The 21,888-nt window shown below is 35.2% G+C and overlaps 1 protein-coding gene and 1 long non-coding RNA gene across 4 annotated transcripts in view; one reads left to right on the forward strand and one right to left on the reverse strand.

Annotated features, from left to right (window-relative positions):
• Positions 1-14,913, forward strand: part of SUPT3H (SPT3 homolog, SAGA and STAGA complex component) — a 592,076-nt gene extending 577,163 nt beyond the window's left edge. For both annotated transcript variants that reach the window (XM_074310764.1, XM_074310760.1), the window contains one exon: positions 14,746-14,913. In XM_074310764.1, coding sequence (XP_074166865.1) covers positions 14,746-14,787 — 42 coding nt within the window. In that variant the 3' untranslated portion in view covers positions 14,788-14,913. The remainder of the gene's footprint in view (positions 1-14,745) is intronic.
• Positions 1-21,888, reverse strand: part of LOC141566348 (uncharacterized) — a 49,527-nt gene that overhangs the window by 10,092 nt on the left and 17,547 nt on the right. The gene's annotated exons all lie outside the window — the stretch shown is intronic.

A 21,888-nucleotide genomic window follows, 5' to 3' on the forward strand; every position in this document is an offset into this window, starting at 1 on the left:
GATAGACAGTAGTGCTAACAATTTACATTCACTTCCCAGTGTTCCTTCTCTGGGTGTAGTTGTTTCTGTCCATCATTGATCAACTGGAAGTGAGTTGGATCTTCTTTATGTTAAAGATTTCCACTTCCATCAGAATACGTCCTCATACAATATCGTTGTTGAAGTGTATAGTGATCTTCTGGTTCTGCTCATTTCACTCAGCATCAGTTGATGGAAGTCTCTCCAAGCCTCTCTGTATTCCTCCTGTTGGTCATTTCTTACAGAACAATAATATTCCATAACTTTCATATACCATAATTTGCCCAACCATTCTCCAATTGATGGGCAATCCATTCATTTTCCAGTTTCTAGCCACTATGAAAAGGGCTGCCACAAACATTTTGGCACATACAGGTCCCTTTCCCCTCCTCAGTATTTCTTTGGGATATAAGCCCAGTAGTAGCAATGCTGGATCAAAGGGTATGCAGTTTGATAACTTTTTGGGCATAGTTCCAAATTGCTCTCCAGAATGGCCGGATTCTTTCACAGCTCCACCAACAATGTATTAGTGTCCCATTTTTCCCACATCCCATATTTCAGATTTCTGAAAGTTAAATCATGCTATATAAACTCATAACTGAATCTGAATATTAAAAGGAAAATAATTTTTTTAAATTAAGTTGCTCAAACAACAATTTTATGTGGTACATATGAAATGAGATGAAAAATTAAGATTTTACTGTATTAATAGTATTAAGAACAGATTAAGAAGAATCCAAATCTTTAATGATACCATATAAGAATGTTTCACCAAAAAATGACAGTTAAGGCTTATATTCTCCATGTCTCATTTCAACCTGGGTGGCTAAATGACTTATAACACTCAATGCATAAAAATAGTTTAGATTGAATAAATTAGCAAAATCACAAAAGGAAACCACTGTAGGAAATAGTTTTACATGTGTAATCGCTGAAATACTCTAGTGAACGTGTCAATCTGTACTGAATAAATAAATTTGTTTATAGACATGTTCTAAATTAGCTTCCACTCTTTCACAGTACTTTGCCAAACAAAATCCCACTAGAAGTAGGATGTTCACACCCGAGTAGGAGTTTCTTGGATAAATATTTTTACTATATTGAGACCAAAACCACTTCTACAAATTTTAGACTTTGATTGAAATAGTATATTTCTTTTGGTTTTTTCTTCCCATCTTTTCCACTGGCAGCCACTCACGCATTACCTTGCCTCCTCTTACCTCCCACTGCTACGGGGAACAAGAAAGAGGTTGGCTACAAATAGAGAGGACCAGTCAGTCATGAGTGCATGAGACCAACCACACCCAGTTACTTCCACTAGGAAAAGGACATGAGGGGGTGAGAGGATATCAAGAAAATCTTCCACCTGTAGAACAATTTGCATAAAGCTGGAGAAATTTATTTTCTTCTCCCTTCTTTCCTTCACTTCCCTACTTAAATGATTCAATAATTCATTGAATACATTTGAGAACAGATTATATATACATCTGAAGATAAATGCATTATAAAATGCTTATTTACACTTTGAGTATCCCACCAATTGAATACATTAAAAAATAATCTCCCAATGAGAGTTATGGAGATGAGAAGGTTAACAGGTAAAGTTAATCTCACTTTTTATGAAGTCATTCTTGTCAGAAATTCTCATTATTACATCCCTTATAAGGATGCACTTTTCTAGTCTTAAAAGAGGTGTAGATTTCATCATAGGCCTTAGTTTAGTTTTAAAGATAATAACAATAACTGACATTTGTATACTGCTCTAAGGTTTATAATGTCTCTTTTCATGCATCATGTCATATGAGTCTCACAAGATAAGGAAAATGAGGTTGAGAGATTTAACTTAACTTGTTCAATTACACAGTTATTGTCTGAGGTAGGATTTGATACAGGTCATCTTAACTCCAAATCCAGAATTCTGTCTTCTATCAAAGGCAAACTACTTTAACAATAATTTATTTATAATCATTGTTATATCTTCATTATTTTCAGAGTAGCCCACATGCCTTGGTAGTGAGATGACCTGTGAATCACAGTATTATTAAAGAGCTACAGAGGCATCGATCTAGTCCTTAATGTTTTCAAACCACTTTATATTGTCTAATTGTACTTTAATAGTAGCCCATTGATGTAGATCCTACACATATTATTTTTATTTCAAACAGGTAAAGTGAAGATGGAATTTGAACCATTTGCTTACTTCATATCCAACATTTTACCCCCAATGTCATATTGTGTTTTGGTTGGGTTTTGGGGGATTGCATCTCTCCATCTCAGTCTTGCTAGAAGTTCCCTGGTCCCTCACATCTCTAGTACTCCTGCTGCTGTCCTGCAGAAGTCTGCCAAGAGGAGGTCCTCCTTAGGAGGCCTCCCTGGGTCTCATCATATTGGTTTCAGACTCAGTGTGGATACTCAATGAGTTTTAGCCCTTTAGTCTCTCAGAAGTCCTCAGATAAAGCTATCTATTAGCCTCTGGCTCTCCAGGGACAGCTTGAGGTACCTCTAAAACAGATTATTTGTAGTAATGACTTCTTTTATTCTTGAAATTGTAGGCCATTTCCATGCTATAGTCATCAATGGCAAGAGAGCTCTAATAGCAATCAGCTACCTTAGGTAGTTTGGGCTTTTTTTCTAAGCAGTAAATAGAAACCAATGCTATGTGACCCCCATCCCCAGCACTGACAGTCTTTGACTTGCCCTGTATCATTGGCCAAGTAACATGACCTGTCTGTGGTTCTTTTTTCTTATCTTGGGGAATGAGAAAAGAGGGGAAGATGGCTGTGACAATCCAAACACACGATATAACTTATCTCCAAACTAGTTGTCTAGTATGCAAACTATGGCTGAAACAATGCATCCTAAGGAGAACTGCATTCGGACCAAACACACATTGCCTATGTATAATAGGCATATTATAAGCAGTTACTGCTAGCAGTTATGGCTAGAGAAAGTTCCTCAATGCTCAACACATTGACACAGTTGCAGACCCAAACTTCCCCCTTCCCCAGAAAAATAAAAGGATCTTGGCCCACAGGTTTGGAACCTCCTCCCTTCTACACAATGAACATCAAATAACATTCCACCATTACAGATTGAACTATATCTGACATTGGGAGGACTCTTAAGAAGTAATGTAATAATGTTTCAGAGAAAATAGAACTTGTAATAACATGACTGTACTTTGGTTAATCTAGATATCTCCTGCAAACCAAATTAGCTGCCCGCAAATGTAGCTACCTTAGACTAACAAGGCCTTCCCTGCCACTGTTACTTCTGTCCTTCTCAGTTATCATAGTTGGGTTTGTTTTTTTTTTTTTTTAGTCAACATTATCATAAGTGGAGTTTGTGAGACCTTAATTTCTCTTTCCCCAGCACTGATTACTGCCTATTTTCTTATTCTCTGTGGTTTGGTTCTTAATGCAATAGGCTTTTGCAGTTCTGTTGTTTGTTTTTCTAACTTGCCTCTTATCATTCCTGTCCAAAGCCTGAGTACCTTGAAAACAAAACTCTAAATAATATTGTACCAGATCCAGAATAATATAAAAGAAGTTTATTTTGTTAGCTCTTCCACAAAGTGTAGCTGTTTATTAGAACAGCGCTAATTTTAGCAACTGGGTACTTGATTTTTAAAATTTTGGACCCAACAAAACAATTTGACAGTGTTGTTTTAGAAGATTTGGATACTGTCTCTCTGGCTCAGAAAGCAGTTTAGCTTGATTGATGCAAAAGTTTACACCACTGGCAGATAAATAGTGAGTGGAAGCCCAGAATTTATCCCAGTAGAAATCCAGAGCTGATCTCATTGTAAGCATTCTGTTACAGTGTTGCTCACCCATGGCTTACCAGGTTGCTAATTTATTTTCTTCTAGCAGTAACTGCTTGTGGTCAGACTACACAGGCAATGTGTGTTTTGTCTGAACCTAGTTCTCTTTAGGATTATGTCTCAGCCATAGTTTGTATACTAAGGCATGTAGACATTTGCAAAATTGTACAAGTATTATTTTAGGTAGGTTAATATGTTTAAAAAACAAAATAATTAGGTATATTATTATAGGTATAGACAAGACTTGAATTTTCCAGTCTTTGTGCACTTTAGGCTCTGTATAATACATACACATAGACACACATTTATTGTAATAATTGTCTATATCTGTGTTTTGATTATTTATAACCTAAAGAAGCTAAAGAAAAATTTGGCATTACTGACACAAGATGAATATTATGAATTGTATATATGTATGTATATAGATATATAAAGCACACTGGTAAGAACTATTTACATTAATGTAGCACTTTCGAAAAATAAATTTCACAAGGATTTCCTTTCTTTTTTTAAAAACAATATTATCCGTCTTTAGCTACTTAGGTTAATTATTTATTTTTATCTCCAAATAACTTCACCCATCTTTGCCTATGGCTTGACTGACAAAGCTAGGGGAAAAAAAAGACAAGTCATCTTTTAATGACCACATTTTAGAGTTGACATTTTTATGTCCCCAAAGCCTCAAAAAACCCCAGAATGACTTGTTAAATAACCCAAATTCTGACTATTTAGTAAAAGAAGGAAAAAAGTGAGAGTAGATGAGAACATATTTAAAATAAGGGAACCCTTGTGTTTTATGCAATGAAATTACTTCCACCCTCCCCCCCTTATATTTGAGAAACAAACTCACTGTCAGTTTTCTCTAAAGTGGATGGATAGGTTATTTGAAATGGGGTGCAAGCTAATGCGACATCTTTTTTTTATTATTATTCTGCTCACCATTGTCACATTTAAGAATGCCTCTTATTTAAAGACCTAGGCTCTTTCAACTGTTCTTAAATAAAAGCTTTATACTACATGATAATTGGTCTCTAATGATTTTCACAGGGTATATAATATTAGAAAAACAAAGACAACAAATATAGTACAAAAGAAAAAAGATTCCAAATAACTATGCTACTAGTCATATAATTCAGCTTATAGTCTTTCAAATATCAAGAGTTAGAATAAAATTATCAAAAAGGAAAAGTCCTGTGGTAATGTCACAAGCAAGATATGCCTATTTGTATTTACGTTTGCTAATGAAATTCAGTCCTAGTTCTTTCTTTGATTGGAAAGGCTCAAGCTACCATTTCAGGGTTTTTTTTGCTCTAATTAAATCACTTGCCCACCCACATTCATAGAGGGTCACATTTTAGCTTTTAAAAAACAATTGCCTAACTCTGATATGTTACTCCCATACTACAGAAATTTACATTATTAAAACAAAACAATATGTTTTTCATGGTACAGGGAAGGCAGCTCCCAACACTATGGGGGTGGGGGAGGGGAGGAAGAGGAAGAGACAGAAGAAGGCAATCTGCTGTCATGGAAAACTAGTAGACTTAAAAGTCAGAGGACCAATTCTACCACTTAATACCTAGACTTATCATAGGCAACTCATTGCTTCTCTCTGAGTCTCAGTTTCCTCATATGAAAAATGAAGGGGAATTAGATCAGATGATTTCAGATCCTTTCCAACTTTAAATCCTGTACTCTTCAATTCTGTTGGAAGAAGGAGGAGGAGGAGGAGAACTAGAACTAGAACTATGCGGCGAAGGCTGAATATAAACAGGGGAGAGGGAGAGGAGCAGTATTTGTGTGGTGGTGAGCCCCACCCTACTCTTTGTGACCCCATTTGGGATTTTCTTGGCAAAGTTACTAAAGTGATTAGCCATTTCCTTCTCTAGCTCATTTTACAGGTAAGGAAACTGAGGCAAACAGATGACTTGTCCAGGGTCATATGTCAAGCATCTGAGGCTAGATTTGAACTCAGGAAAATGAATCTTCCTGACTTGAGGCTTGTAGCTCTACCCACTATGCCCCCTAAATTACCCTATTATGCCAAAGCTGAAATTCCCATTGATGATTCCTATTTAAATTTAATCATAATTTGGTTTGTACTGTTTTTGTTATTTTGTTGTTGCCCCTGTTGTTCAAGAAGAAAGCTAGTAAGCCTAATAGAGTTGAGGAATAAATGCCTTTTACAAATAAATTTCCAAGGATTTCCTGGTTCTGTGGTCCATCTTCCTACATACTACTTCAAACACAAAATCCTTTAAATCTATTCTTTCACTCTTTCAGGACAAACATAGACTTTTCTTCCTCATAAAGAATTCCCAGCCTTCTTTTCCAGCTAAAGTCTAGTGGCACATACTTCTTTCCCACTCTCCAACACTTTCCCACTCTCCTTTACATTGCTCTCTTTTAAAATCATTTCTCCTGCTGACTTAAAGCAGTGACATAGCCAGCAGTTACTGGACAGCTCTGATGGCTTCTAAATGATCCCAGATATAAGTCATCTACTCTTTATATAATTAAGAATTGACCCTTTTTACAGGTGGTGGTGAGGTAAAAGGGGGACTGAAGTGGGGTACTCCAAAGCTTTTTATTGTTTTCTTACCACAAGATTTAGTCTAAATTGGCCAATTCTAAATATACCCATACACAGCACATTATTTTCTCAGCCCCGAGTCAGATTCTAAACAGTTTTCCCTAAGTTTTCAACCAGAAACACATGGTTCAAGTATAGTGAAATTAAAAAAAAAAAAAAAAGGAAGAATTAAAACATCCATTCCCTTGCAGAATCAACAGTTTCAGAGATTAAACTGCTATTCTAATCATAAAACCCCTGTAGATAGAACATAGGATCATAGGTGATAGATTTTAAGATGGAAAAGGCCTCAAATATAATTTAGACCAACTCGGTCATTTTATAAATGAGGAAACATTAAGAGAGGTTAAATGACTTGCCCAACATCATACAAGTAGGATGTGGCAGAATCAGGATTCCAATTCAAGCTGTGACCCTAAATCCACTGCACCTTAATGAGTCCTTCCTTCTGTGCTACATAAAAACACCATTAATACCCCATAGTTAAGATTAGAGGACCTCAGAATTCCATCTCTGTACTCTATACTTGTTCTGATCTAATTTTAGTAATTTTTCCTCCTGTTGGTTTTTTTCCTGTGTGAATTATTAGCTCTCTTTAGTAGCAGTAATTTTGATTAATTAAAGGCATAAAAATTCTGTTTTCTGAGTTCTTCTTTTTGGGGTCACTTCTGTGGATACTTTTTAGGGGGACAGGAAAGGGGCTTGGCCTAGAATTTTCTAAGTGAATTTGATATTCACTGCTATATAAATTCTGTCCACTCACATAGACCACTCATCCTCAATTGACCATTTTGGAAAGCTGTCTATGAAACAGAAGTGACTGACCCATATGGTCACACATGCCCTGTTCTTATACTGTCAGCCCAAATATCCTCAAGTCTTATCACTTTGACCCTTCCTGGTCCATGTGGCCTCTGCCTGCCCTTCTTCCCACTGGCCCCATGTTGCTTCTGGATATCTTCCTTCCTCTAGCTCCTTGGCTTCCACAAATTCTCAGGTTCTTCTCCTGGTGAGACTTCTGCTGGAGTGATTTTTAAAGGTCATCAGGGGGTATGGCTTATCATGGTTCTTCCTATCCACTGGTCCTTTTCCAATTCGCTTAAAGGACCTCATAAAAAGATTATCTTAACTGGCCCCATTTTTACAAGTAGTTTAACACTTTGTTATTGTCCCCTTTTGTGTAATGAGATCTTAGGCTTTCAAAGAACAATTGCCTCACAGAACCAACACATTCTAGTATGCACCGAAATTAATACAAATCATCCATAAATTCCTGTTTCACTGTAATGTGTAATAAAATTGCTCTGCGATCATACTATATGCCTTTGCTTTTAATAGCTCTGCTTCCTGTCATCTGCAGGCAAAAGAAAAATATTGAATAGTTGGTACATAACTTAAGAGATGTTTGATGTAAATAATATATGAGTAAAGGGTATAATCTATAGGTTTTTATCTCCATTTCTTTCCATCCCAACTTATTCTTCTCTTCCCTTTTTGTTAGATATTTGAAAACTTAGTGTTTTCTAGGAAATGTCTATTCTACATCAAGAATGTCTATCATACATTCAAGAAAGTCTTTTATACATCTTCATATCCTTTCAAAATTATCACATGAAGCTTCAAAAGAAGGAAAAGCACAAAAAGAATTAAGCCCAGTGTAAATTTTGCAAGATAAGAATAAATTATAAGAGCCGTGAGTAGTGGTGCAATAGAAAGGACATCAGTATTGTAGACCAAGGAACTGGGTTCAATTCACAGCTCTGTTCTCTGCTCCATACATGCAACAACAAATCACTTAAGCCTCAATTTCTTCAGTTGTAAAATGAGGGGTTTGGATTCAGTGACTGAAAATCTCTTCCATCTCTATGATCCTTTGTTTTCTATTGTAATGTGGAATAACCTTTGCACAAATAATTAAACAGTGTTTTTTACTTGAATCTGGTATTAACAGTCTCATAGATATACTTTTAAATAAGTAAATTTCTTTGTGCTGAAAATAATATTTCCTTTAGCTTAACTTAAAATGAATATTTATTTCCTGAGTATATACTAAATGGAGGCCAACTCAGTGGTACAATAAATAGAGTACCAGGCCTGGAGTGAGGAAAACTCATCTTCCTGAGTTCAAATCAGACCTCAGATACTTCCTCACTGGGTGACTGTAGACAAATCACTTAAGTCTGGTTGCCTCAGTTTCCTCATCTATAAACTGAGTTGGAGAAGGAAATGACAAACCATTCCAGTATCTTTGCCAAGAAAACCCCAAATGGAGTCATGAAGAGTGGAATGTGACTAAACAACAAAAAAAACACTAAATTAAATAATGATGGCCTATGAATGTACTAGTGAAATAAGGTGAAAATACCAGGCTGGGAAGTAAGACTTGGAAATTTGCCTGGGATAAGCCCCCTGCAGTAAATTTTACTACCCAGCTCAACATTGAAATGTTTCCAATCAATAGCATCTGTGTCTGCCTATTAGGTGTAGTGCAATAGTTACACAGAGCAATGTTTCATCAGCAAACCATGAGTTTAGATAAAAATTAGGAAATACATAGATCCCTGAGTGAAAAGTCTAAAAACAAAAACAGATTCTTGCTCCTTCCGAACTTTTGACTATTTTGCTTTGTTACCTTTCAGAGATGCTTCATATGCATCTGAGCTTTTTTTCACCAGAATTATCATTTGAATATACTAGTAACAGTGTACAATATTGCTGTCGGTCAATAATAAAGATCTTGGTAAGATTAAAATTTAAGACACCAATGTATAGACAGAAATAGTAAATACATTCTTTTCAGATCATGATGCACTAAAGATTACATGTAATGAAGGACTGGGGGAAAATAGACCCCCAAAATTAATTGGAAACTAAATAATCTAATTTTAAAGAATGAGTGGATGAAACAGCAAATCATAGAAGCAATAACTTCATCCAAGAGAATGACAATGAGACAACATACCAAAATTTATGGTTTGCAGCCAAAGCAGTTCTTAGGGAAAATTTTACATCTTTATATGCTTACCTGAAAAAATAAAAAATAAAGAAAAGATCAAAGACTCCAGCATATATAAATAAGCAAGTTGGTTGGCTCTTTGAACCAAATGTTTGCTTAATTATGTTAGATATTAAACAGTGAGTAGGGGGATCTTAGTTTTGTTTGTTTGTTTTTCCCATTAAACCAAACTGTGAAATTATTAAGAGGAAAGAGAAACAGAAGTGACTTGAAGAGTTTGTGAAGAAATCTCACTGAAGGGAAAGACCTATTGATTTGGATCTATGATTTTCATCAGTGGAGGGAATTATGAAACTCCATCCTCCAAAGCATATTTGCAACTGATACAACTCATCTATTTATTTATCATTCAGCCAGCGGGTAGTGTGTGAGAGGTGGAACACTTAGGTGGTAGGTAGTGATTGTGGTTGTTGTTTGTCCTTCATTGTCCAAGAGGATCCTGACATCAGGGAGGGAATGCCATGACATGAAAGTGTAAGGGATTTAAATGAAGGAAGGCTGTGCAAGGTCACCTGCCTCACTTTTCCCTCCAGAGGCATCTGAGTCCAGTAACCAGATATAGGTCAAGATAACTGGAGATGGCCCTGAATGAAATTGGGAGACCTTAGCCTTTTTAAGCTAAGTCTTCAACTGATTTTAGTTTGACTGAGGCCACACCCATTCAGTGATTAAGGCTAGTAGCAGTTGAGGTAAAGAATCTCCTCTTTTACTAGTCTCCCTTTTCCCCTCTTGCCTCCCCCCTAAAGACCCTAAATAAATTAATTAATTAAACTGGGAGGAGAAGATCTTCAGAATTTCTGGTCAAAGCAGAAATGACAGCTATTTACATTCAACCTGAGTCAAACAGGACCCAAACAATGACCAAATGGAGCTTGGCCTGGGACCTCTTGGTGGCCAAGCCAATGAAAATCAGTAAAAGTAAACAACTCTCAAGGAGTTTGCTTTCTATAATGATCTCTGAGAGTTTCCTTAGTACTCTGGGGTCCATTGCTGTGGACAATACATTGTATTGGTATTGTACATACCATACATTCTCATTTTATAGATAAGAATACTGAGGCACAGATAGGTTAAGCTTCTTATCCAGGATCTCACAGATTGTGTGTCAGATATAGGCTAGGAACCAAGATCTTCCTAACTGTAAGATATTCTATTTTCAGTAAACTGCATTTCCCTACTTATCTAAACAAAATGTTTAAATTTGGTTTTATAGCAAATATTTGTGGTTTAGAAATTCACAAATGGCAAAAAGGCATCATTTTCAAATTCAGTAATTCATCCATAGTTTCTCACTATGAAAAAATACTCCAGAGATAGAGAAATTCTCATAATCCCCTTGTTCGGGCAAAGCAACAAATTTGTATATGTCTTGATGTTGATGGTATGTAGAACTTACATTATAAGGTTTTCCCTTATAGATCCCTTAAAACTGTACCATAACAGTGAAAATTCACTGAGATCACATCTAAACCCTGTAGATTAATTGCAAACCCCTAGGCCCATGGTCATTTCCTGCTCAGATTCTAGAATAAAAGCCCAATGCCCAATACTGATTCAAATTCAGACTGAGCTGCTGATTATACCACCTTTCAATTCAACTTGATGCTAAAGGAAAGAAGTGGAGTTATAGAGCTGAAAGAGACGTTAAAAATAATATAAATAGTTGCTATTCATATAGTACTTTAAGGTTTTTTGCTTTACAAAGCATTTTTTTTTCCATTTTGATCCTCACATTAATCCTAGGGATTTAGATACTATTATAAGCTCCATTTCTCAGATGAGGAAATTCAGGCACTGGGTATTTAAGGACTTACCAATCATCAGATAACCAGGAAACTGTTGAAACTATTTTTCATGACTTCCAAGTCCACAGCTACATATACTACATTATACTGCCTCTAAGATAATTTCATTTTACAAAGAAAGAAAGTAGAGTTAGTGAAAACAAATGATTTACTTAAAGCCAACTGGAGAATTATTGACAAGGCTAGGACTAGAACTTATGTTTTATGACACTTAGTCCCATTCCCTTCCTACCACTTCACACTGAGCAACATCTTCATAACCTATATTTTCTTTTTTTTTAGAACTTTTTTTCCCTTTTTGTAGAACCTAACAACAATGGTTGTTTAGATTATATTAAATTAGAGCAATTTAGCTCATCTCAAAGGTAACATGATGATATATGAGAACGTTATTTGTTAGCTCTTCTTCCAAAAAATGAATCCTATTGTACCATGTTAGAAAATTCATTCCAGACCACACCTGTCATAAGGCATGAAGCTATAGAAACATGAACCACAGTGGAAGACTTTTGGAAAAGCTGCTCAGAAAGCAACCTTTCCAGTAGCATGGAGAACTCATTCACTAAAGGCCAGCTTGGAAACTTTTAAACTTGATTATTTCTTAGGTGAAGCTAGCCAAGCCAACAGCTGCCAGGGAGCCAAAAACCCTTTCCTGAACAGGGCAGAATTCAGTCATTTACCTTTCAAAGGAATCCAACTTTATACTCAGGTTCATTTATCTCGGTGTAAACTGTACAGGCATTTTAAATATTATGTTTATGTTAAAGGTTGTCACTGTGGTTGTAAAATTTAAAAATATCAAGGTCAGAGAGCTAAAAGTATTATTTTGGCATCATATTTGGCGGCCATGGTGGAAGGGGCAACTTCAAGGCCTGAGGCTCCCTTGCTTGTGGTTGTGGGGAGACACTTTATCCATTTCTGAAAGTTATTTGTGGCTCTTTCAGAAACTAATTTAACACTATTCTTCAGTACACAGTCTTGAGGGGAAAGTTTGATCCTACTGGTCCATGTTAGAAAATTCATTCCAATCTAGAAATGTAGTATGGTACAGGAGAGTTGTAGAGCAAAGCCAGAAGAAAACTTAAAAGAATGAAAATATAAACATGTCCTATGCTTCCACCTTCCTGATCAATTCACTGGGAGTGAACTTCACATGGGGACAACCAACAGATGAGGTTCAATAGGCAGTGGGAGAAAAGAACAATATACTCATAGTCAAACAAGTACAAAGTAAGCATTAATCACAATACTTGGAAGGAATGAGGTAAACCTAATCTGTAAGTAAAAAAGCCTTTTTTGTTTTTGCACTTGTTCAGAGTTCATCTAAAATGTATCAGTAGATTCTTAGGCCATTTATTTAGTCCATCCTCTACCCCTTAAAACATCCTTGAAAGGTGGCCATCCAATCACTACTAAAACACTTCTAATGACAGGAAATTCATTTTTTCAGTACTCAGTCCATTCCAATCTTTGACAATTATTGGTTTTAAAATGTTTTTCCTTAAGTTGAGCTGAAATTTTTCACCCTATAACTTTCCCCCTTCTGGCCCTCATTGTATTTCCTGGAACCATACAAAGTAAATCTACTCTCTCTTCCATGGAAAAACCCTTAAAATAGTTGAACATAGTTATCATACCTCCCTTAAGCTTTCTATTTGAGGCTAAGCATCTCTGGTTCCTTTAAATAATCCTGATGTGACATGGCTTAGTTTTTATCTCATCATTCTGGATAAGCTTCAATCAGTCTGTCCTTTTTATATTGAAACTATCACTTCACTTATTCAGGACATTCTGGTAATGTAGACTAAGATCACATTGGGTTTGGTTTGGTTTTTAACTACCATACTATGTTCTTTGTTGTTCTGCTAATCGACACTCTTAGGATCTAACCACTCAGTCAACTACGCATTTTGTATCTGCATGCAGCCTACATCTTCCCATATTGCCTAATAGAGTATCATGAGAGACTTTTGTCAAATACCTTCCTGAAATCCAGGGATACTGAATCTGTAACATTCTAGTAATCTAATCTCTTTACCTCAGTAATCATAGTACACTTGATAGCATTGTCATTTTTTAATGATTAAAGATTGAGCAGTGCTTCTGTATCATCATTCTTTTTTTTTTCCACTAAAGAGTTAAAAAAAAAAAAAAAAGGATTTTTTGGCATTGCTAATAAGATACTGTTGGTGAAAATAGTATGTTTTAATCTGCATTCAAGCTTCATAGTTCACTCTCTGGATGCAGATGGCCTTTTCCATCACAGATCTATTGGAATTGTCTTGGATCACTGAGATCCTGAGTTGCTGATAAGAGCTAAGTCTATTATAGTTGATCATCACATAATTTTGCTGTTCAGTCTCATCATTCTAAACATAAATTCTTCTGTAGAGTCTTCACTGAAGTTTAGCTGTTGAGGATAATATAACTAAATATCTGCTATCTTGGGACATTCTCTAGAGGTTTTTAATTTGTTTTTTTTTTTTTTTCTCATGAATTTCTGATTCTCTAACACTTATTTTCCATCATTTAACATCCTTTCCCTCCAAAGTGCAACATAAGCAAAAAATTCTGAATCACCAGAAGTCTCACTGATAACTTAAAGTATTTCAATTATTGGCTGATCTGTATCATTGTTTAATTCCAAAATTCTGGAGTTTTATTGTGCCTCACTCCAGCTCTCAATCTGCAGTTTCAGACCATTCATCTGAACGGTGTGCTTCTGTTTCTCTGTCTCATCAATGGAAGGACAAGTGATGTTTTACTGTAGTCTTATGGTGGGGAAAAAAGGCTGATTTGTCTTTTAAAATTTGATATGTCTCTGAATAAGCTTGTATTTACAACTTATTGTTTCCATTTATTCTAATGAAAAGATCGAATCCTACCTTCTAAATCCAATCTATCGTCTTTTAGAAGATCAAAACTTTCTTCTGATGTATACAGAACTTCTCTGGGCCTACTTACTTTATTTGGAATGAAGCGGAGGATGAAGCAGGGAATGAGAAGACAAAAGCAAGAGGACTCTACTAGTGTCTGTTTACATAGCTTTCGGCTGGACCTATAGGTTAGCCTTGGGAAAACTATTATGAGTCAGTGATTGATACACTATTAAGATAATTGAGCTATAAGGGATTCTTGGGCATAGTGAATAGAGAACACTTGCCCAAAAAGGACAAGGAATTCAACACAACATCCCTTCCCGAAAGCCAGGCCCAGTCAATTAACCAAGCAATGTCATATTTTTGTATATCTGCTGCTTGCCTGAAATAGTAGTGCTAACCACTTGTTAACCACACTGATTTTTTTTTTTTAATAAACAAACCAGTTACTTATGGCTTTCCCACTAGAAATATTCAGATCAAGCCCACTTTTAGACTACAGCCAGCATGGTCTCCAAAACAGGAAGGAGGTTCTGCTCTCCTCTTAGCCTCCTTTTCCTTGTTAGAGCTGATGTGATAATTCATTGCAGCTTTTCTTTTTCTCTTTTCAGAGTGCCTACCGGAGAAATGGGATGACTTTCCTAGCCTGCTAACATGGACATGGATATCACTACAGCAACAGGAAAGGCGACATTCTATTAAAGTGTTTTGTTTTGTTTTGCCCAGGCAGTAGAAAGGAGATGAAGCAGAAATACAGGTTGAGTTCTTTATTTTCTAAGGAGTCGTGTGTGTGTGTGTGTGTGTGTGTGTGTGTGTGTGTGTAGTCTACATATTTTCATTGATACATTTTCCAATCCAACTTTAGGACAAAAAGAAGTAAGAAACAAACAGCTGCAACAACTTTTCTTTTTAATATTTATGACATTGCCATTTTTAAAAAAATGACTATCCATGTTGGGAATAGTTAGTAATGCTCAGACTGTTTATTCATCTGGCTGTGTCCCTTTCTGACTTACTTTCTCTTCTGTCACCTTCTCTGCTCATATTGCTGTTTCTTTTCTCTTGCCTCCTTTCTTCCCTTCTGCATTTCTTCCAGCTATCCTATTTTTCTCTTCTATAACATTTATTTTCACTTCCTCTCAAATTAAAAGATTGAAAACTGGTTGCATTTCAGGACTCAGCAAGGCCAAGGAGATATTTGAGAAGAGAAATTATTGGTAGAAGTGTGGGATACAGGCTTGCACTTTGTCCATTTATCTATTTTTCACTAGTGGCTCTATATTTTACCCTTCTCTTAGAAGCTCTCTGAACTAAAAAATACCATTATATGTTGAAAAAAATAATGTTCATTCCATATCAATTTGTAATACTTAATTTTTTTGATTGAACTTTGATACCCATAGAATTCAGATAAAAGGAAATTTTGTCTCCAGTTATGTATTTTTCACAATTCTATATTTCTTATTGTTTCTATATACTTCCAAGAAACTTTTGTGAAGAGTTAATAAAAATGAGAAATAAAATAATTTGTCATCGCCTCCTTGTGACTAAAACTTTGACTGTTCCACAATAATTGCAAATTAAATAGCTCCGTGTTATTCTTGTTAGTTCATTCTCCTTTACCTGCTAAGTGTTGAAACTTCTGGAAAAAAATCCTAATGTAAGGAATTAAAAACTAGGATATATAATATAGTAAGATTTCCAAAGGATTTTGATGTTCCATCTGTGCTTGTTGAAATGTATGATTAAACTTTTCTTTATATCATCATTCTTATTTTTTTTGGCGGCCCTAATCATGGAAAATTATAAGCTTGCAGTAAACATCCCAACTTTTAAAAGGACAGCATTTATTGTATTTGGTTTCAATCTGCCAGACTTAAAGAGGGAATAAAATTTTCAGGGGCTGTTTTTTTCACATCAAAATTCTTTTTCTAGATGTATCACTCTCCATTTCCCCCTTCCCATTTTACATTTAAAAGCATGAATGAGGCAGAAAATAAAAGTTTGGGGTGGTTTTTGTTTTTTTTTTATTTTGTTTTACCTGATCTACTTGAAATCCAGAGAATGAAGACTCAACACACATTTCTCTCAGAAATATGACAGATCCTTGTTTTTGTTGGTCTGGTGTATGTTTGTCTATCTTGAACAGCCTGACAGGTAATTATTTATAAAATCTGGTTTTGCCCAGTAAGTCCATATAATAACCTTTCACTTTTCAACATAAACCAGTGAGCTGAATTTAGAATAAAACAAGGCAGTTTATGTCTACTCTAGACCAGCCCAAATATTACCACAATTGCTCAATATTAATTTTTCAAATTCTTAATTTTGTTTTCTTTTCTACACTTGGTTCTTTCTCTTACTTTTATATCTACATAGGTTTCAGAACTGAAATATTATTTACTTAAGCAATGACACAATAAAAGAAAATGATAATTTGTTTTTCAGTAAGAAAAATTTGAGGACAATGTAACTTTTCAGAAAACTACTAGATTATCTAAATTATTAGATTGTCTGGATTAGATTATTATATAATGTTCTTGTGTTTTCTAATTGAAAGTGACCCTAGAGATCATAAGAGATAGGGTAAAGTAGCAGAAATCATTAGACTTAGATTATTTCACTCAGGGCAGCTAGACCTGCAATCAGAAATACTCATCTTTCTGAAATTAACTCTGGCCTCAGACCTTTACTAGCTCTGTGACCCTGGGCAAGTCACTTAATCTTATTAGCCTTTGTTTCCTCTTCTGTACAATGAGCTGGAGAAAGAAAGGGCAACCCACTCCAGTATCTCTGCCAAAAAAGTCTCATATAGGGTCATGAAGAATCAGACAACTGAAAATGACTCAGCAACAGCAATCTGTCACTTAGCTGCTTGGACTTCAGTTTCTTGATCTGTTTAATATGAAATGAAGTAGTTGGACTACAAGGTCAAAAACCTCCCTCTAAGGTCTCTCCATTTATTAGTTAATTTTACTAATAAGGCTTCTACCTCTGATCTTACTCCTGGTGCGACTTCTGGTCAAGTCATATCATTAGATGTCATTTTATGAATTTTAAAAGTGAGGGGATTGGCCTAGATAATCTCTAAGGGCCCTTCTAGCTCTGGATCCACAAGGGCCACAAAATGAGTTAGTAATAAAACCTGGCATCCCAATTTCCAGTCCGGTCATCTTCCCACATCACCATCTCAGTACTAAAGACCCTGTGATTTAAGCACTCCATGAATCCTCCTTTCACTAACACAGATTTCATAATACCTCCATGTCACAATGGCCAACAGTCTTCAAGAGTTGCTGTGGCTGAAAATTTCATATCTTAGCAGATGTTTCCTGCTTTAATCATTTAGTATGTTTTTGTTGAGGTTTTAATTTGCATTGTTTTGCATTTTTAACAGACCCATGATTTCACAGATATGGGGAGTCCTCAGAGAGAGAATCCAAGAACTCCTTTTCCCAGTACAAGTCAACATATACTCTGTGATACTGAAATATTAAGTGACTTGCCCATGGTAACACACTCAGTATGTGTCAGAGTAGTTCTTGGATCCAGGTCTTTGTGAACCCAAGACCAGTTTATCTGTTCTTTAAATCACATTCCCTCTTTTAAAAAAACAAACACAAATGGCAGATTGGTATATCTTTTTTTTTTTTTAATACAACTAATACATGAATGTATGTTGCGTGACCATACATGTTTGTAACAGGGAATTTATTTTTCTAGCTTTCTCAATAACAGAGACAAGGAGAATAGAGAAGGCAGAGGGAAGCTAAGAATACAGATCTGAAAACAAAATTGAATTTTAAAAAAATATTTTAAATTATGTCAAGGCCACACGGTTGACTGCAGAAATGCATTTCGCTCAACAGGGAAAAAGAGAGAAGGGAGAAGTAGAGGGAGTTGGTAAATAAAGGCAAAAATTAGTGGTAAGCAAAATAAACTCTAAGGATTTACAAAAATTATTTATAGCTCTTTTTGAAGTATCAAAGAATTGGAATCTGAGGGATTTCCCATATATTGGGGAATGGCTGAAAAGGTTATGGTATAGAAATGTGATGGAATACTATCATGCTATAAGAAATGATGAAAGGAATCTTTTCAGGGAAACCTGGGAAGATTTGCATGAAGATCTGATGTAGGGTGACATGAACACAACCAGGAGAACATTGGTTGATACAATGACAACAATATGGTAAAAACAAATAACAATGAAAGACTTGGGAATTCTAATCAACAGAATAACCACACACAATTTCACAGAACTAAAGATGAAGCATATTAGCTACCTCCAGATAGAAAGGTGAAAGTTTCAAAGTGTAGAATGAAACATATGTGTATATACAATTTTTATATGTAGCATATATGTATGTGTATGTATAATGTTCTTTTAGATATGTCCAATTCAGAAAATTGATTAAACATGTGATTTTTTTTCTTTCAATATTGTGGGGGTGGGGAAGATGGATTTTCCTGGATTAAAAAAAATAAAACTTAATTTTTGAAAAATAATGTCAAAAATAATAATGTCAAGACTATATAAATGTTTCATTTTTGTGGCACATTCTTATGTTCAAACAACAAATATAAAACCTCCCAAAAGTATAATGTATATTGTGACTTAATTCTATTGCACAATAATTAATAACCTTTCAATTAAATTGAGAGCCTTTCAATTTGAAAAGTATTATTAATCATTCAACCTTTTTTCTTCTAAGCAACAAGCTAACTTCTAAATCACTGCTGCCTTGGACTGTGTGATTTCTCTCTACATTCCATATTTGCTGCTTTTTTTAAAATGAGAAAATGACACATTTGCATCATGAATTTAAAGATCTTAGAACAATAATACATGGCTAAGAAATAGACTAGTTGATCAGTGGCATAGGTTAGGTTCACAGGGCAAGATAGTGAATAAAAATAGCAATCTAATCTTTGACAAACCCAAAGATCCCAAATTTTGGGATAAGAATTCATTATTTGACAAAAACTGCTGGGAAAACTGGAAATTAGTATGGCAGAAACTAGGCATGGATCCACATTTAACACCACATACTAAGATTAGATCAAAATGGGTCCAAGATTTAGGCATAAAGAACGAAATCATAAATAAATTGGAGGAACATGGGATGGTTTACCTCTCAGACTTGTGGATGAGGGAGGAGTTTGTGTCCAAGGGAGAACTAGAGACCATTATTGATCACAAAATAGAACATTTTGATTACACCAAATTAAAAAGTTTCTGCACAAACAAAACTAATGCAAACAAGATTAGAAGGGAAGTAACAAATTGGGAAAAAATTTTTACAGTTAAAGGTTCTGATAAAGGCCTCATCTCCAAAATATACAGAGAATTGACTTTAATTTATAAGAAATCAAGCCATTCTCCAATTGATAAATGATCAAAGGATATGAACAGACAATTTTCAGATGATGAAATTAAAACTATTTCCACTCATATGAAAGAGTGTTCCAAATCACTATTGATCAGAGAAATGCAAATTAAGACAACTCTGAGGTATCATTACACACCTGTCAGATTGACTAAGATGTCAGGAACAAATAACGATGAATGTTGGAGGGGCTGTGGGAAAACTGGGACACTGATGCATTGTTGGTGGAGTTGTGAAAGAATCCAACCATTCTGGAGAGCAATCTGGAATTATGCCCAAAAAGTTATCAAAATGTGCATACCCTTTGACCCAGCAGTGCTACTCCTGGGCTTATACCCCAAGGAACTACTAAAGAAGGGAAAGGGACCTGTATGTGCCAAAATGTTTGTGGCAGCCCTTTTCATAGTGGCTAGAAGCTGGAAGATGAATGGATGTCTATCAACTGGAGAATGGTTAGGTAAACTATGGTATATGAAGGTTATGGAATATTATTGTTCTATAAGAAATGACCAACAGGAGGAATACAGAGAGGCTTGGAGAGACTTACATCAACTGATGCTGAGTGAAACGAGCAGAACCAGAAGATCATTATACACTTCAACACAATACTATATGAGGATGTATGCTGATGGAAGTGGATTTCTTCAACATAGAGAAGAGCTAATCCAATTCCAATTGATTAATGATGGACAGAACCAGCTACATCCAGAAAAGGAACAATGGGAAATGAGTATAAACTGTTATTTTTACCTTCTGAATCCAATTCTTCCTGTGCAACAAAAAATTCGGTTCTACACACATATATTGTATCTAGAATATATTGTAATATATTTAACATGTATAAGACTGCTTGCCATCTGGGGGAGGGGGTTGGGGGAGGAAGGGAAAAAATCTGAATAGAAGTAAGTGCAAGGGATAATGTTGTAAAAAATTACCCATGCATATGTACTGTCAAAAAAATGTTATAATTATAAAATAAAATAAAAATTAAAAAAAAAAAACAAGCTTTGCCATACACCTACTTTAGATTAATAAAGGATGTTAGTCTTCAAAAAAAAAAAAAAAAAAAAAAAAAAAAGAACAATAATACAGAGCTTTCATTTTAAAAGTGAAGAAATTGGAGGACTAAACCAGTGAATTGATATGACTTCTAAATAGTAAATTACATTCCAAGAAATCTAATTCCAGATCCTCAGGTCTTTCCCCCACACTTCACTACCTCTCTGTGTCATAAAATGTTCCCTCAAGCATATTCCTGTCTATGTCATTAGTTGGTTCCCCAATGGAGAACGCAATGTTAAGAAAAACAATACTACATGGAGCTGTTATTTTCATGAGATAAATGTTAAAAATAAGTGATCTCCTGGATGATATTAATAGCAACATTTCAGGACTTTACAGTGGAGTTGGGTTAAAATACATCAAGAATAGTCAACAAACATTTGTTAGCTGCTTACTACATGCCAGTTATTGTTCTAAGCACCTATCCTCAAGCTGCTCCCAATCTAATGGATATTTTTGCAAAATGGCAGTTTGACAGTGTTATGCAGAACATCCTTTGCAAGGATTTTTTCAGAGGAATCCAGTCACATTCTCACATGACCTTGTGACCATGAAAGATTTTTTTCTATACATAAGTAAGTCCTCTTCAGTAAGCTTCCTGTCCTAATATTTTATAACAACGCTTACATAACATTTCCACTAATGTCCAAGTCTGCTGTCTCAGTGAGATATGGAGATGACTATGGGATCTCAAAAGTTTTATGCCATCTGCAGCCCAAGCTGTTTTTAAGTCCCATGTAGATGAAAAGTCTTAAAGAAGGATATTCTAGGGTCCAGAGACCACCAAGAGATTTATGGATTTCAGGAGGTCCATGAACTTGTACAGGAAAAACAAAATCTATTTCAATATAATAATTGCTTTATTTTGTAATCTTATATGTTATATGCATTTATTTTTGTTTTTCTTTTCTTTTTAAAATTATGATACGCATTTAAAAGCATGATTCTATGGAGGACTTAACAACCATCACCAAGCTGTCAAAGGGGTCAGTGGCATAAAAAAGGTTAAGAATCCCTGGTTTAGAGTATGAGCTTGATGATAAACTGTTTATCTAATCTGAGGCCCAGACTAGCAAAGTTGGGAGTTTGGCCACCAAATAATAAAGGAGTTTTGTTTTGTTCTGATGCAACTCATGAAATACCATCATCTGCTGCTAAGTTGTAAAGAAACTACATTAGTGAAAATGGTGCCCATACCATTAAAATCAGCAATTTTATTAAATTCCAAAGAACTATTTCAAAATAATCTTCCTGTTTCAATATCAGTTTTATTTGAAAATCAGCAAATAAACATTTTTTTAG

Source organism: Sminthopsis crassicaudata, chromosome 4 (genome assembly GCF_048593235.1).
Source record: "Sminthopsis crassicaudata isolate SCR6 chromosome 4, ASM4859323v1, whole genome shotgun sequence".
Lineage (NCBI taxonomy): Eukaryota > Metazoa > Chordata > Mammalia > Dasyuromorphia > Dasyuridae > Sminthopsis > Sminthopsis crassicaudata.